Genomic DNA, 17,498 nt, shown 5'->3' with positions numbered 1-17,498 from the left:
TTGGATGATTGGGTAGTGAGGTGGACTTTGAACTGGCTGAAGGGAAGAAGGCAGAGAGTTGTGGTCAGTGGGACGGAATCGAGCTGGATTCAGCGGGAATTCGTGGGGCCCCTTAAGGGTTGGTGCTGGGACCAGTATTGTTCAATATATTCATCAATGACTTGGATGAGGGAATGGAGTGCACTGCCAGCAAGTTTGCTGATGACACTGAACTGGGAGTAGTGGCTGACACACCAGAAGACTGTGCTGCCATTCAGTTGGACCTAGACAGGTAGAATTGGGCGGGAAGAAATTTAATGAAATATAATGAGGGCAAGTGTAGAGTCCTGCACCTGGGCAAGAACAACTCCAGACACTAGTATAAGTTGGGGACTGACCAGCTGGAGAGCAGCGTAAGGGAAAGAGACCTGGGGGTCCTGGTGGACAGCGGGATGATCATGAGCCAGCACCATACCCTTGTGGCCAAGAAGCCTAGTGGCATCCTGGGGTGTATTAGAAGAGGCATGGTTAGTAGGTTGAGAGAGGTTTTCCTCCCCCTCTGCTCTGCCCTGACCGCATCTGGAATATTGCATCAAGTTCTGGACCCCTCAGTTCAAGAAGGAAGGGAATCTGCTTGAGAGAGTTCAGCACAGAGCAACAAAGATGATTAAGGGAGTAGAGCATTTCCCTTACGAAGAAAGGCTGAGGGAGCTGGGTCTCATTAGCTTAGAGGAGACTGAGCGGTGACCTTATTAATGTCTATAAATATGTAAAAGGCTAGTGTCAGGAGATGACTTGCAGGGCTGTCCCCCAGCTCTCAGAACTTGCTGCCATTTGCAAGTTACCCAGGTTTTGCTGAGGATGTAGGATAACATCGGAGAGTCTGAAGGGCTCATGGTGTTTTCTCTGAATGGCGCAGAAGAGGTGGAGCCTACTGCTGGCAGAGTGGCAGCTGGGGGACATTTGCAGCTCCCACTGAATGCCAAGGTGCGGCTGTCAGTGTCGCTGCCTGCCTTGGGAGAGGCAGCAAGGCTGGCAGAGGCTTCCTCCCTTCACTGGTAGCACAGCCTCGCAAACATGTGCACCCTCTAGGCACTGGAAGCACGGAGATGGGGGCACCCTGCCCCGGGGTCTGACCCCAACAGCAGCACACGCAGCCCATAGACGCCCGTGCACACAGAACAGAACAGAAGAGACAGCCGTATCACTGAGCAAGCATTATGTACCATTGCAAGGTCAGAGTTTCCCCTTGCTAGTCTTAAAACAATGGCTATTTCACATCAGACCAATTTAAGCCTTTTATCCCTAACACAGTGACCCCAGCGTGGTCTCAGTCCTGGAGACACATGGGCACTTGCACACCCAGGGCCCTCCCAGAGCCACTCGGCCCTCCACCTCCCACACTCACTGGCTCATCCGGCTTGACCTTTGCCAGCTATCACACTGCCTTGCACACCCACGATCCCTCTAGGCATTGGCACCACAGAAATGGGGACCCACTGCCCCGGGGTTTGACCCCAGCAGCAGCACTCGCAGCCTGTAGACACCCGTGCACACAGAACAGAACAGAACAGAACAGAAGAGACAGCCCTCAGCTAGGAAAGAGTTCTGAACGATTTTATTCAGAAGCCCCGTCCTCGGGACCGAAGCTGCCATCTCTAGGGAGCTGCCTGGTTCTGGCAGCCTCATGCTGCTGCTCTCGGTCTCCTGTGATGCAGCTGCAGGAGAAAGCCCTGCGCAGAGCCCGAAGCGCTGTCCTGAAGAAGTTGGGCCATCGCCGGCGAGCTGCAGCATGCGGGAGGGCAGCGGTGCCTGTGGGGGACAGAGAGCTGTACGTGAGGGGCTGGGCAGGCACTGGGCACGGCCCTGCCTGCCCCCGCCACCAAGGCTTTCCCCAGGGAGGGGACAGTTGGGAACAGTCCGACCCTGTGCGTGGAGTGCTGCCAGCCTCCATGCTGCGGGCTGTGATGGCTCCACACTCGGGGACATACCTGGGCCTTCCTCTGGCACTGCTTGGAAGTGCGAGGAGCGCTGTGCACTGCCTCTGGGCTCGGAGGAAACCTGCGTGGGGAGAGAAAACCACAGACCTGTAGGCCACCGTTTGGCCATGCTCTGGGCCCTGGTGCCCCGGGCCAGGGGGATAAGTGATGAGGGGCCTCGAGGCCCACCGGCAGGGTCTGTGGCTTCCACACCTGTGGGACGAGGAAGGTGTACCTTGCTTACCTCTTGCAGAAGGCTCCCAACCAGGGGAGAAGGTGCTGCTTCTTCTTCCTCACATGCCGATGGGGTGAGAGGTGCTGTGCTGGCCTCCTCCACAGGGTCCACAGCCAGGGGAGGGGCTGAAGATTTTCCATCTTCGGGCATGCAGACAGGGGTGAGCTCCTCGGGCCCGGGAACTGCAGCCATAGGAGCAGCTGAAGGCCCGGCATCGGCCTCACCAGATGGGGCAGGAGACATGCTGGGTGGGACGTCGTCTGCTTCTGCCACAGCTTTTCTCTTGGGGCTCTCTTCCCACTCTTCCTGAACATCCTGCAGAGTGGTCTTACTTGTTGAGGGGCAAAGGTAGGGAAGGCGCTGGCCCGCGGTCCTCCCTGCCATCTCCTGGCTGCCCGATGCGCTGGGTGCAGTGCCGGCAGCTGTGTCACCATCATGTGCTGCCCAGATCCCTCGCAGTCTTGGAACCCTCACGCTGCTCGGCCAGGACACGTTCCACCAGGACAACCGGCGGCCTTCCCTCTCCCCGCTAGGAATGGTCCGCATTGCTGGCAGAAAGGAAGAGCGCCCATAGACATCCCAGTTGATCTTGACCCGGTCTTGCAATGTCGACGGTCTTCCCTGGGTGTTTGTGGAAGGGTCAGGCATAGCAGCAGGCAGGGGAGAAGGCGAATTAGCATCTCTGGGTGCTGATGCACCCAGAGGCTCCTTGTCCCCCTCACTGGCAGGACCTGCGGCCTGCGCAGAAGCAGCTGGCTCAGCATTGGTTGTCCCTGACAGGGCAAGAGATGCACTCTGTGCATGGCTGACTGCCTCTCCTGCAGAATCTCCGCCAGTGTTATGGGGTGAGCCAGGCCCCTGCTGGTGGGCTGCGTCTGGGTCCTGGTGAAGGTTTGAGGTGGGTTCCTTCTGCTGCCTCCCTCCTGACGGGTCCTTGGTAGCAGCATCTCTTTGCTCCTCCCTCTGCATCAAGTCCCTCTGTTCCTCCCTTGATGGTCCTGCAGCAGTGCTCTCCAGCTCTTCCAGAGGCTCTGGCTCACTGTCCAGACACTGTGCCACATCCCCAGGGTGTGGGGTCTCGCCCTGAGGGTGGCAGGCAATGCCGTCTGCCTGCGCTGCTGGGCCCAGTGCTGCTGCCAGGGAACATGGCTTGGAGGTCCCACCAGCAGCTCTCGTGCCCTCTTGAGCGTGGTCATCTGTTTCTGTCTGTGCTGCCGGTGTCTTTTCAGTCTTGGTTGCCGGCACTTGGGCTGTCCTTGCTGGTGTTGCCAGACTGCTGGGAGGGGCATGGTGCCTTAGTACCCCCTGCTGCACCCTGAGTCTTGGGCTCTTGGCTGCAGCATGGCTCGGGGGTAGCCTGTTGTGTTGCTCAGGTCTGGCCTGCAGAGGCGTCAGAATGGATGCGGGGACTTGCAGGGCTGTCCCCCAGCTCTCAGCAGTTGCTGCCATTTGCTGTTTACTCGGGTTTCCTTGAGGACGTGGGACGACCTCGGGGAGTCTGACAGCCTTGGTGCTCGCGATGCGGTCTCTGCATTGCGCAGAAGTGGTGGAGCCTACTGCTGGCAGAGCGGGCAGCCGGGGGACATTTGCAGCTCCCACTGAATGCCGGGGTGTGGCTGTCAGTGTCGCTGCCTGCCTTGGCAGAGGCAGCAAGGCTGGTAGAGGCTCTCTCCGTTCACTGGTGGCACTGCTGCGGGGCAGTGCCTGCCTCAGCTCCGGCCTGTCTGTCTGCAAGGGAAGCAAAGGAGAAAGGTCATGTTACTGTGGCCCTTTCCCACCTGCCCACTTCAAGCACCTGCCCACCTGCCCCCTCCAGCACATGCTGCCTCCTTGTCAGCAGCTCCCAGGGCTTGGGAAGGCATCTGGCCCCATCTCCCTTGGGCTCCCTACCTGTGTGTTCTGATTCCTAGAGGCCTGCGACCTCTCTGGGCAGGGGAGCAGTGGCAGCCTGACCCCATGGATGGATGAGGACGGGCTCTGGCTGCCCGGCAGTCCTGCCTGTGGTGGGTTGCGTCGTGCCTGTGGGGAGAAGGAGGTGTGGGATGGCAGTGGCTGCGCTGCCACCAGCATCCCTTGTGGTGCCGGCACACCCGGCCTCACCGCAGTGCCAGGTCCTTGGGGCAAAGAGCTGCCTGGCCCACGCGAGTCGCAGCCATCCCAGGCCTCAGCTCTGCCCCGGGGAACCCCCCAGGGCAGGAGGACCTGGGCCTGGGCCGCGGACGCTCAGGGCCAGGCCTTGCGCCCCGGTGCCGTGCCCCGCCGCCTGGCGCTCTCGCTGCTGTGTCGGCCCTCTCCCTCCCTCCCTGTCCCGCACCTGGCGGCGCTTTTGCACGCTCGGCAGCCCTTCGTCGGGCTGGGAGCGGGCCTTCGCCTCTTGCTCCTTCGACATCTCTCTGTCCTCTCGCAGAGACAAAGAAACAGGCACCCAGGGCAGCTGCTGCCTCCTGACGGCGCTGCACTCCTGGGAGTGGGCACCACGGGGGCTCGGGCCCCACAAGGCACACCGTCACCATGGGGACACTCGCCCTGTCACAATGGTCTTGTGGCCTGACGCCGCCCCATGTCACAAAGCCCTGGTGCTTGCTGTGGAGCCACCTTGCTCCTGGCAGCCTCCCGTCGGGACACTGGCTCACAGCAGTGTGGGGGTCAGGAGGCACCTCTGGGCTCCCCTACTCCAGGCCCGCTCCGTCATTTTGGCGGCCCTCCGCCAGATATTTCCCCAGAGGCACCATCACCATCCCTCACGGGCTCACTCTTGCCTGCACTGGGGCTGTTGGAAGTGCCTGGAACCACGCTGTGTCTGGCACGGGGCAGCCTCTCCTCTCCTCTCCTCTCACAGAGGCCACCCTGCGGCCTCCCTGTTGACAGGCATCTGCCTCACTAGATGTGTCAGGAGATGTCCTGGGTGGGATGTCATCTGCTTCTGCCAGAGCTTCTTTCTTGGGGCTATTTTCCCACTCTTCCTGAACCTCCTGCAGAGTGGCCTTACCGGCTGTGGGGCAAAAGTAGGGAAGGCGCTGGCCCACGGCCCTCACTGCCACCTCCCAGGTGCCCGATGCACTCTTCTGTGATTCTGTGATTTTGTGAAAATGGTTAGTGGGAATCATTATCTAGTCAAGAAAAGGGAAATGCCTCTCATTCAGTCCAAATTTCCTGATCAGCTTTTGGAGCAGATAATAACTAAAATTCTGTACCTGGATTTCTTCCCTTAAAAACAAACAAACAAACAAAACAACAAAAATAACCAACCAAACAAAAGTAGAGGAATGGATTTAGTGAGGAATTTTACCTTGTAACACAGAGTATAACAATAAGGAGCACAGCAAGTTAGTCTCATAACTGAATCCTGAACTTCAGAAACTGTTTCCTGTCACACAGACGCATTCACCAGGACACAGCTTTTAATGTGGAACTCAAACTTTTGTAAGGAGTGACATCAATAATTTCTGATAAGATGGAAACAGCCGTGTTGAGTTTATGTGGTAAGGGTTTAGCAGCAGGAGGGCTGCAGAGTTGTCCTCTGTGAGCGGAGCCGACAAGCTGCCCCAGGTTAGATCAGAGTCAGCTCCAGCTGGTTCCAAAAGGGAAGGGACCCACTGCTGGCCAGAGCTGAGCCAGTAGGTGATGCTGGGTGGGCCTCTGGGAGAACAGCGTCAAGAGAGGAGGGGGAAAAAAATGCTGTGCAACAGCAGCCGTGAGAGACAAGTGAGAAACAGCCCTGCAGCCACCAAGGTCAGTGCAGAAGGAGGGCGGGATGTGCTCCAGGAACAGAGCAGAAGTTCCCCTGCGGCCTGTGGAGAGGCCTGTGGTGGAGCAGATCTCCATGCTGCAGCCCATGGGTCTCATGGTGGAGCAGATCTCCATGCTGCAGCCCGTGGAGGAGCCCCCGGTGCAGCAGGTGGATGTGGCCTGGAGGAGGCTGCGGCCCATGGAGAGCCCCCAGAGCCCCCACAGGAGCAGGCCCCGGCCTGAAGCTGCAGCCCATGGAGAGGAGCCCACGCAGGAGCAGGAGTCTGGGGGGAGCTTCCGCCCATGGCGGGGGGGGCTATGTTGGAGCAGTTTTCTCCCTATGTTAATTCTGTTCACATAATAATTGTTTTCCCTGTCCTTATCTCAACCCTTGAGCCCTTTCCATCTTAATCTCTTACACTTTTTCTTTGAGGAGGGGCAGTGAGAGTGTAGTCATGGTGGAGTTCAACAGTGTGTCCAGCAGTGTAATACCACACAGGATGACCCAAACACCAAACCCTATGTCTAAGTGCCTATGAGAGGGCACTACTTTACTGTGACGGTGACAGAACAGGTTGCTCAGAGAGGTTGCGGAGTCTCCTTCTCTGGAGATATTCATAACCTGCTTGGATGCCATCCTGCGCAATGTGTTGTAGGTGACCCTGCTCGGCAGGGGGTTGGACTAAATGATCTCCAGAGGCCCCTTCCAACCTTGGCCATTCTGTGATTCTCTCTGAGAGCATTGTCCAAATGCTTCTTGATCCCCAGCAGTCTTCCAGACCTCCCAGAACCAAACCACATACTCTCTCTAACCTAGTGTTGCTAATACACCATATGAATTAAGACTGATTTAAAATTCATTAGCAAATATGTTAACTTTCTATTTGAATATTCTTCAACTGTTCCAAAGCATTGCAGGAAAGAAAAAAAAAAAAAAAAAAAAAAGGATACATGATTTCAGTCAATGACAACACAAAGCTATGCAAAATTATTCCTTAAGCAATAACCACAACATGTGTATGCTTGCTTCTAGTACATCCATACCATAGCTTAAATATAAGATGTTTGATTTAAGCATGTTCACGTTTTTACCAGCTTGTTTTTCCCCAAAGTTTTTCAACAGCCTTAAAATAATAAAAATAAATGATAAAAGAGTGTGCCATATACACCATGACCATGCTCAAACCTGTGACCTAAGTGACTACTAGCCTAGGAAAATATACCTTAACATAGAAAGGGTAATATCTACAAGTAAATTATGTTACTTTGGTGAAAAGGAGTTGTGATTTCTTTATGAGTCTTTCATTTGTACACGGGAAACCAGAATCTTCATGATAAGAGTTTCTGAATTGCTGCCCTGGAATAAATTATTATTATTATTATTATTATTATTGTTGTTGTTGTTAATGTTATTATTATTATTATTATTATTATTATTATTATAAAACATGAGATAAGATAAAGAAATTATAAATTAATCAGTCCTAAGGAGGTGAATACTTCAGGTGATTTTGTGATATAATAACATTATGCTAGATGTTTTAATGTATAATGTACAGCCTTCCACTAATAGAATGAAAAAAGGTGAAAGCTCACCTTGTCTGTCTTTTACCTCTTTACTGTCAGAAAAGGGAAGAAAATTGAAGAGTTCGCAATATAGTGCCAATGTATTTTAAAATGTTGCAAAGATTACACAAACAAAAAGTAAAAATAAAAAAGCTTTTAAAAAATGTGTAAAGGTGTTCCTTCCTCATAGAATATAAACTCTTCAGAAATATTATAAAGGTAATTTAATTAACCTAAGTGACTAAGGTATTACAAAGAAAATAACCTGTCTGAGGTGATGATTTGCAGCAGCGTGTTGCTCTAAAGTATCCGAGGGTCTGTTTCCTATAATTGACTTAACTTTTATACAAAGAACTCTATCCAAGAACAACTACTTAGATACAGTGTTGAGAAGAAATAAAGAGAATTAAAAGCACTCCTGTTTGAAAATACAGCTATACTTCACTGGTTTTCTACTGATATCTAATTATTTTCTTCTGGTGGAGGAGGAGTAGATCAAGCTGCATCTTATTTGCATATTGAAAGTACTGTGCAGTTTCTGTGAAGTGCTGAAAAAATAATTTTCTGATTTCTGATTTCTGATGAAAGGTCAAAGTTCCTTTAACTACTCGTAGTACTGTAACTTATCTGTAAACAATCTTTTCAAAAGTATATAAAAATAAGGATTCCCATGGCATACTGGTGGATTAGGAGACAGAATAGTTTTGCTACAAGTAAAGTATTAAGAAATTATCTGGACAACCAAAATAGGAAAATGCTTGCAATTTTGACAGTAAAGCTTTGAACTAAAATTGAAATGCTCCTCTTTTGCATCTATAGACATCAGGCCCTGAAATGAGGTAGGGCAAACTCCACCGAAGCAGATTCTTTACTAAAATGTTCCCCTTTCATGAAAGCTATTGCAGATGATGTTTGCTGTTCTGAAAATACCTAGATGGCCTTGTATGGCATACTACAATCCTGAAAGAACTGTAGTTGGCAGGGTCATCAGGAGGATTTCTCTAGTTCTGTATCCTTTTCCGAACAGGGCCAACACAAAAGCTAGTGCAGGTTGCTCAGGAACTTTTATCCTGGAGCTGTGAAGACCTTCAGCGACTGAGATCCCATACCCTCTCGGGATCTACTGTGCCAGTGCTGAACCATCCTCATGGTGAAAATCCTCCTTTTCATTGCTGCTGCTTGTTCATTTGCTCTTATTTGCTCAGAAGACTGTCTGTATGCCTAATGCCTATCAGGATGTTAAAGAGCACATTTTGCCCCTCTTCCTGGCCCATAGACTTCTCCTTTTCAGTCTCCACAAATGTAAATCTCTTAGGATATCTTTGTACTTCACATGCTATTTAGTGAGGCTTTTTGTTGATCGTCTGCTGAACTCTCTCCAGTTTATCATGAACAAGACAGGCCGCTTAAGGTACAGCCTCACAAGTGCCAAACAGACTGAGCTCTGTATTATGAATCCTAGGCCGTTCTTTTAAATTTCATCAAGAGAGTCAAGTCAGCTTTTTGACAATACCCCCCAAAAGAACATAAACTAATAAACATTCTGTTAAAGCATTATCTGCTAACAAGTATCTGAGTTTATTAATAGAAAGGCATTATCCTTCAAGTTTTTCTCATCAACAAAATCAATCTTTTGAATTTTGTTTTCTACTTAGCTACTTTTATTGATTTAATAATTACAGAATTTAGGTACTTCAACTTTTTGTCTCTTTGGAAAGGCAATTACAAAGAATATAATCTGCATAGTTTTAGAGACTATTTATAAATAAACACAGATTAAAAATGTGGGGAAAAAAGGCAATTTGGTTAATGATAAATATAAGCAATAGAATGAGCAGAGAAAAATTATAAATGATATTCAAAGGTTTTTTTTTGTTGTTTTGTTTTGATTTTTTATTTTTTAATCACCTTGACATTTTGACTGGTAAGCTATATATAAATCAAATATACAGGAATTTTCACCATTTCTGTGGAGAAAGAGGGATAAGTTAGATTACCAAAAGACAGAAATAACTTTGAATAGCTTTTGAGGAAGAAAATAGCACTCCTCATATTAATAACAGGGAATTTCTAATTTTGCTAGCAAGAACACAAATCTAAGACTTTGATCTTCTCTGTAAGAAATGCAGTGACAAAGCAGGTATAAACTGATGCAGCTTTTTTCTGATGCTTCATAGGCTAGTTTCATAGGCTAGCATTCATTGGACAACTACAAAAATCTTTAAATAAACTAATAAATAAAATTTACTGTAAAAATAATTGAATTATAGAAAAGAGGGAAGAAAACACATGCTGGATGTAAGAAAACAAATTACATTTTCAGTATGTTTCAGGTTTCCCTGAATGAGGGATGAACAAACATAAAAAGAAATAAGCAGTATTCCACAGCAAATGTGTTCTATGAAATGCTATGATGGAATCCATGATTGTGGCAGCCACATATTGCGGAAGGCTGGGGAATTGTATTTGCAATTCTAAATGAACAAAATGCTTATGAGGCAACGCAAAAGCATCTTCTTTGCAGCATGTTCAGAAGTGTGAAGTGAAATGAGGACAAAATAGCCATAATTTTAAAAAGAGTGAAATAAAATAAAAACTATATAAAGTATGAGAAATAACTTCTAGAGATTATATTAGATCATAAAATAGTAACAAAGAAAAATGTTCATGATATACACAGAGAAAAAGGAAAAAAAAAATCTAAAAGTACATTTGTTAATGTGGATAAAAAGTCCGGTTCTGCAAATGTTAAGAAGGTTGCTAGGTGGAAAGAAGTACGATGTTTTAGTGAGATTTCAAATTTTATTGGGCTTATGTGTCAAGGTTTTGGTTGTGGGCAAGCTGCAGAGGTGGTCTTTGTGTGAAGTGTCCAAAACCTGCCCTGTATTAGAGAAAAGCCAGTTCCAGATGTCTGTAAAAGGGATCTACCACTGGCCAAATCTGAACCAATGAGCAAAACTGGTTGTGCCTCAGGGAGAACAGATTTAAGAAAGGGGAAGAAAAAAAAATGTTGTGCAATATCAGCTCTAGAGAGTAAGACAATGTGAGAGGAACAAGTCTGCTGACACTAAGGTCAGTGAAGAACAAGGGAAAGAAGATGCTCCAGGTATAGGAGAAGTTCCCCTGTGGCCTGTGGAGAGGCCCCTGGTGGAGCAGGCTGTCCCCCTGCAGCCCACGGGTCCCACACGGAGCAGATCTCCATGCTGCAGCCCGTGGAGGAGCCCCCGGTGGAGCAGGTGGATGTGGCCTGGAGGAGGCTGTGGCCCATGGAGAGCCCCCGCAGGAGCAGGCCCCGGGCCAGAGCTGCAGCCCGTGGAGAGGAGCCCACGCAGGAGCAGGGGGTCTGGGGGGAGCTGCCGCCTGTGTTGGTCTCATGTTGGAGCAGTTTGCTCCTGACAGATGGACCCCATAGTACGGAGCCATGTGGGAGCAGTTCTTGAAAAGCTGCTGCCTGTGGGAAGCCCACTCAGGATCAGTTCGGGAAGGACGGCATCCCGTGGGAGGGACCCCACACTGGAGCAGGGGAAGAGTGAATATGAAGGAGTGGCAGATGATGAAGTGTTACAGACTGACCACAACTCTTATTCTGCATTCTCCTCAGCTACATGGGGGGAGGAGAAGAAGGTGGATGATATGGGAAGGTGTCTTTAGTTTGCTTTTAGTTTCTCACTGCTCTAGTCTGTTAGTAACAGACAATAAATTATATAAGTCTTCCTACCCTGAGTCTGTTTTACCTGTGATGGTGATTGGTCAGTGATCTCCCTGTTCCTATCTCAACTCTGGAACCCTTTTTCTTCATACTTTCTCCCCCTTTTTCTTAGTGAGCGATCTGTGTGGTAGAGTTTAGCTACACAAAGTGTCGGAAAGATTCCTAGGGTTTTACAGATTGCGGACAAGTTATTTTAAAATATATTATCAGCAGCCACAAAACTTGATGAGAAGTAACTTCAGGTCTGTGATATTGGTAGATTTGGACTGATTGATTCTGGAAAATATTGCAAACATTTTCTGCTACTTATAAGCTCTCTTTGACTGTCAATGACTCTATCAAAAATCAAAGAAAGTATCCCTTGGAACTGGTATTTGACTGAGATAGTTTTCATACTATGAAATCTTATTAGAACCACTATATGCACATTTGACCATGGCAAAAAAAAGTGTGTGTGCACAAATGCACACGTGTATGCGAGTGTGTCTGTGTACAATTTATATTTTTTATATATGCATATAATTTAAATGTTTCATGTATGTAGAAAGTCTATATTTCACAAATCATTTAGACTGAAAGGAGTCTCTGGAGATTTGTCTCCCATCTTAGGCAGGGTCTGCTAGAGCAGGCTTTCCAGGATTGTGTTCCATCCTGTTTTGAATATCTCCACAGCTGGAGAATCAATGATCTGTCTGGGCATCCCATTCCAGTGTTTGGATACCCTTACAGTAAAGAAGTGGTTTTTGGTGATAGTTAATTTCATGTGTTTTACTCTTCGCCCACTGCCTTTTGTCCTGTCAGTGGGCACTGTTGAGAAGAGTCTTGCTCAATCTTCCTTACAAAGGCAATACTCCACAACATATCAGCCAGCTCCTTCAGAACTCATGGGTGCAATCTGTCAGGCCCTTTCTATATAAGTATGTTTAATTTTTTTAAGTGCTTCCTAACCTGGTACACCTCCACCTTGGGTAAGTCTTCCCTGTTCTAGAGTTTTCCATGGTCTCAGGAGCCAGGGATACGTACAAATGGATTTAAAAATGCATGTATTAAAGAATTAACTGCTCTAGAACAATTTTTTACTTTGTTACAGCCACAGAAAGCTCTCATTTCACCGTAGTTGTAAAGGATGCCAATCAGGAATGAGAAATTTGAACAACTTTAGGAACCTGTGTCTTTTTATCCTGAAGAAGAGAAGGCTCATAATTCACTCAGTCATTCTCAGACTTTTCAAGATCCCCTAGATTGCACCAGCTTTGCTTTTTTTTTTTTTTTTTTTTTTTTTTTTCCACTAGCATTTTAAGGAAATATTCACAAACCTAAAATAGACCGGGTACACAGAATATAAGCAATGAAAACACATAAGAAGGCATATATCCCAAAATAAACCAAGGTAAAACAAACTGGTTATAAAATATCTTTAATTTTTTTTAAGGTATTTAAAACTAAGTTATGTTTCAACTTCTGATCACTTGAGCTTCAAAAGTCTGTAAGGCAAACCCTGTCTCACATTAATATTAATGTGTTTGAAGGAAAATGAAGATTAATACCAGTCTCATAAAAATAACTGATTCATAAAAATTAAACATACCTTTTGCTATGAATTTGTATTTTTTTTTCTGTTTTCTCTTTCTGTTAATGCAAGCCAATACTAAAATATTTTTATTTTTTCTGCTTTTGATACAGTGATGCAGAACAGAGCAGAACAGAGAATCTGACAAGTACCGGTTAGACTTACAGATTCGAGTTGAGATAGGCCTGTCTACTCAAAATGAAATGTACAGATTACATTTCAATGCTTCACTGCTTCTGGAGATAAGATAGTTCATTTAGCTTTCTCCTGTCCCATATTAATGTCCATTTTTCAGTTTCACTAGAGGCCAGTCCAGCCATAATATAACATTTTAAAAATAGACTGGGTGGATTATTTTGAGTTGCTACTATCTGAAGTGAGGTAAATCCAGAGATCTGAAGTATTAATGTCAGTCCGTGAAGAAAGCCTTCTACAGCTTGTGGAAAAACAGCGAGTTATTTAATGACTTGGAGATCAGTATTTCTTCCATTCATTTCCACATCTCTTTCATTTAATTTTAATTTTGTCTCCTTTTAATTTTCATCCAGTGTTTTAGCTTCCATTTAGAGTAAACCACAGTTTAGAATATTAACACAATAATAGATTGGAAAGAGCTATGTATAGCTTTTTTTTTTTTTTTTGTCTTTATTTGGAGGAAAGGAAAAAGAAATTGAATAGAAATCACAGTATCATATTATTTTCAAAGCTTTGCAGAAGAACTTTATATTGTGAAGTATGATGAAAAATTGAAAGCAGTACACATACATGTATTGCTCAGCAGCCGCACACAGTCCTTATCTGAAAACTAAAATGAACTGAGGTGCAGTGTTTAATAAAGTTAATATTTCCTAAGTTTCAGTGCTAGTATATCTATGCAAAACACTTTAAGCAATTTATATTAAAATAAAAATGATAATAAACAATTTCCTAGCAATATTATCAAAAGCTTTTTCATAAATTGCCCTTAAACTGTGTCATGTCCTTGAATTCTATTCTTCTTGTGAAACCACGTTACTTGAATATCTACTGTTGCATTCATAGGGTGTAGGGCTTTAGGGCTTTCTAGATATGTTGAGTCACTACAGTTCTTAACTGATTCCAAAACCCCTTGGGAAGAAAGATGTAACAGACTCTCTGAACTACAACAAAAAAGTAAAGAGATAGCATGTCTTTATGAAGCAAACAAACCACCACCACCACCACCACCACCAACAACAAAACCAAACAGGGGCCACAAGAAAATTAGAAAGAGCTTGTTTCTTTTCCTTTGTTTCATGACTCAGGTAGGAAAGCAGTCAACTACGAAAACAAGATCATCATAATACCATATGCTATATGCTGTTGAACTTAATAATTTAAATATCTTTACCTTTACTCAGTTAAGAAGGTTAATTCCTAAAACTTTTTATTTAATAAAATTCTTTGACAGTCATCATGATATTTGGTCCACTGACATAAAATCTGTTCCTGAACAGTTAGTTATTTTGCTAACTTGACCTTTTCTATTGTGAAACATTTTGGATATGATTTCATTTATAGTAGTGGCTACACCACAAGGTGATATTTCAATTGAATATGACAGATTTACTATGTCTCCTTCTGTCTAGGATATATTTTATGGACACAATGCAAAAAATAATTTAAAATGTATAATAAAAACAAAACTGAGCAACTTTGCCACTGAGATGTATTAAATTGCTTTAGACAGTGCCTATTAAAGAAAAATAGAATGTTACGAAATCCTGTATTATGTATTTTTTCCTGATAAATTTTAATGAGTTGAACGATCAAATTATTCAGAATAAGTACACTGTTGAAATGGAGTGAGGAAGCTAGGGAATGCTTGACATCTGTTCAACAGCTGTGTGCTCATGGGTGTCTCAGGGTATGTTCTCCTGTGTCTATGTAGCTCTCATTGACAGCAGAAGGATTGACAAAGAATAAAAAGTAGATATACTATGAATGGAATTATGGAAACATATTTACATATATAATTCATTCCTTGAGCAGTACTTTTAATGGTGTCTCCAAAAAACTTAAGACATACAAGACCAGGTTAAAACCAACAAGGTAGTGTACTATAAGGGGAATCAGGTATTGGACTAAACTGAAATCCAAAATGGCTATAGTTTTAACATAAGTATGAGATGACAGGTAAATTGAGCAAGGCCTGAATGTAATGAAAAATGCAAGAAAATTAGTAGAAATTATGGTAATATTTTTTTTTAAATGTTCGGAAGTGTATTCATCATAACTGCTGTCTTTTAAATTTCCATTTCATTTATTCAGAACAAAAACTTATTTATGCATCAAAATGCATATGTCCTAGTCTTAGTAAACTGAAGAAATTTGCAGTTTTGTATTCAAAATAACATTGATATTTTGACAACAATATGCTGTGACTTTTGAAAAGCACAATGAGATTTCAACATGGAGAAAAAGCTCCTGAAAATATTACTTCTCCCTAAGAAACATTTGTGAAGTGAAACACAGTCATATTTGTAAAGTTGTAACGACAAATCCTAGCCATTGGCTATATTTATGCTACATTATTCATTTGCAGACTATACCAAGGGATACAGGTTGTCATTAGCAAGATCTCTTGCCTTCAGGACTTACGTTAAAGTTTTTTATGGCAAGAAATTTCAATCAAGTGAATACAGAAAAGGTAACAAGAATAAATCTCACCCTGCACAATGGATCTTGCATAGTGTTGCATCACAACTTTACTTTTAACCTCAATTGCATTGTATTCAATTCAGGTTGAAATCTAAACTGAGTATCTGTTGACTTCAACACTTTTCTAAGTGTTTGAAATTAAATCAGAATTACAGCTATAACAGAATAATTCATGAATACTAGTCCATTTTAATGTAGTAAAAACTTAAAACAAAACAAAACAAAACAAACAAACAAAAAACTTTAACCCAGAATACAACCCAGAATAGAATTTAGCTTAATTAAGAGTTAAACAAAAGAAGCTATGTAAGAGAATATCTGGGAAATACTATTTATATTACTAATAATAGAACATTTTAAATTTTAGGAAGGTGGGAGTCAAAGGAAAGAAATGTAATAATGGGCAAACAGATAAAGAAATGAAGGCAGGCATGGGATGTGTCATTATCCTTATGAGAGTAGCTGTGATGATTTTCAGGGTTTTTGTCTTATTGTCAGCTTCTACTTTTTCCTCCCTCTAGAGCATTTCATTCATTTCTATGGACTACTTACTTTATTTTGATTATGAAGTTTTTGCATTACTATATTGTTAAACTCTTATATTAATTTTAAAAAAAAAAGGAGATTGGGAGATTGATTTTATCTATGCATCTCTGCCTGATATCAAGTCTTGTTGATAACATGATAGATGACGACAACCTGGGCTCTTTTCATACTCAGTCAAATACAGTTGAAGAACTCATTTCAACAGGGACACAACCAAATCTGTTCTTGGTTCACAGGACTTCAGACTTCATCTCTATTGAAAATCATTTGAAGACATGTTAACATAATCTAGAGTTTATAGAACTAGGGTTCTATAAAAGGCAGGAAAATACAGTGAAATATACCCAGTCACTCACTGAAATCATGAGTACTTTACACACCGAACAAAATGTACCCATTTAACAGTAGTCCTGTGATAATGCCTTTTCACTCGGCTGCCAGTTCAGAGTGGCAGTTCTGGAGTTCAGAGGCATTTCTAATCCTATGTCATAATAATGAAGTTAATCAACACTGTATCCCTGCGGAAACCCTAAAGAAGCCCTGGACTTCTGATGTCTACATTTATATCAAATATGTGCAGAATGATTAAAATGAAAACCAATAGATACTAGTAGAAAATAAGTTACATTACTTGAATGCATGACTTCATAATTCAACCATGTTTTCAATATATATACGTTTATTTGAGTACTTTTCAATAACAAAAAGGACAAAACCCTCAGGGTTTTTAGAAGTGCAGCTTTTAAATGTTTGACAGGTCAAACTCTTCTTTTAATTTCCAGCAAGACATGTTAACAATACTTGCATGGAGGAAAAAATGAAATGAGGACAGAATTGCAATTCTGACACACACACAAAAAAAAAAAAAAAAAAAAAAAAAAACCAACAAAGAATTCAAACAATATTGATATCAGTGCTGAGAAAAGCCTTACTGTTCTTTCTCCAGTTGTATTGTTTTGTATGTTGAACTCTCATGAAAGAATTACCTTAGCGTAGCATAAAGATGGTGTAATAACTCTCCTGAGAGAAAATGATTTTGATTACCAAACGCTGGCAACCAAGGCATAATCTGAGAGTTTTTTAAAATCACAGAGCCCAGTATGTCTTCTGTTGATAGAGTTTTATACTTTGAAAGATGACAGAAAGTGATATTTTGCATCATTTTTTAATTTTAGTTAAACATATGAATAACATGTAACTCACAAATTCAGCAAAGCATTGTTTTTCCAAAACAATGATTATTTTAACAACTATATTAAGAAAAGGAATAAATTATTCACATGAGTATTAACAAAGTGTAGCTGAAACACCTAGATTGGTGCAAATAATTCAATAAAAAATGAGGGTACAACTGTAAAAGCAACATGTTGTAAAATGCCAACACATTTACTAATGCTGTGTTAATCAAATGTTCTATTTTTATAGCCATGACAGTGAATAATCACTACTAATGTTTTACTCATCTAAAATACTTTACCCTGAAGTCTTTAAGCTGCTGAGATGGAA

General features: G+C 43.7%; 1 protein-coding gene and 1 long non-coding RNA gene across 2 annotated transcripts in view; one reads left to right on the top strand and one right to left on the bottom strand.

Annotated features, from left to right (window-relative positions):
- LOC308199439 overlaps positions 1–16,881 on the top strand; it is a 96,121-nt gene extending 79,240 nt beyond the window's left edge. Inside the window, exon 2 of the long non-coding RNA XR_013954652.1 lies at positions 10,725–16,881. This is a non-coding gene — a long non-coding RNA (uncharacterized lncRNA). The remainder of the gene's footprint in view (positions 1–10,724) is intronic.
- Positions 1,583–5,300, bottom strand: LOC308198773 (uncharacterized protein; the record flags this gene model as incomplete). Its single annotated transcript, XM_080601765.1, has 5 exons — positions 1,583–1,791; positions 1,971–2,040; positions 2,203–3,921; positions 4,084–4,212; positions 4,953–5,300. 5 exons carry the CDS (start codon positions 5,298–5,300, stop codon positions 1,598–1,600), a joined length of 2,460 nt encoding a protein of 819 aa, XP_080457891.1. The 3' UTR covers positions 1,583–1,597.
- Positions 16,882–17,498: the final 617 nt, after the last annotated feature.

Source organism: Anser brachyrhynchus (assembly GCF_964034855.1).
Source record: "Anser brachyrhynchus genome assembly, chromosome: 8".
In the NCBI taxonomy this organism is placed as follows: Eukaryota; Metazoa; Chordata; class Aves; order Anseriformes; family Anatidae; genus Anser; species Anser brachyrhynchus.
This window is presented reverse-complemented; position numbering and strand designations above follow the sequence as displayed.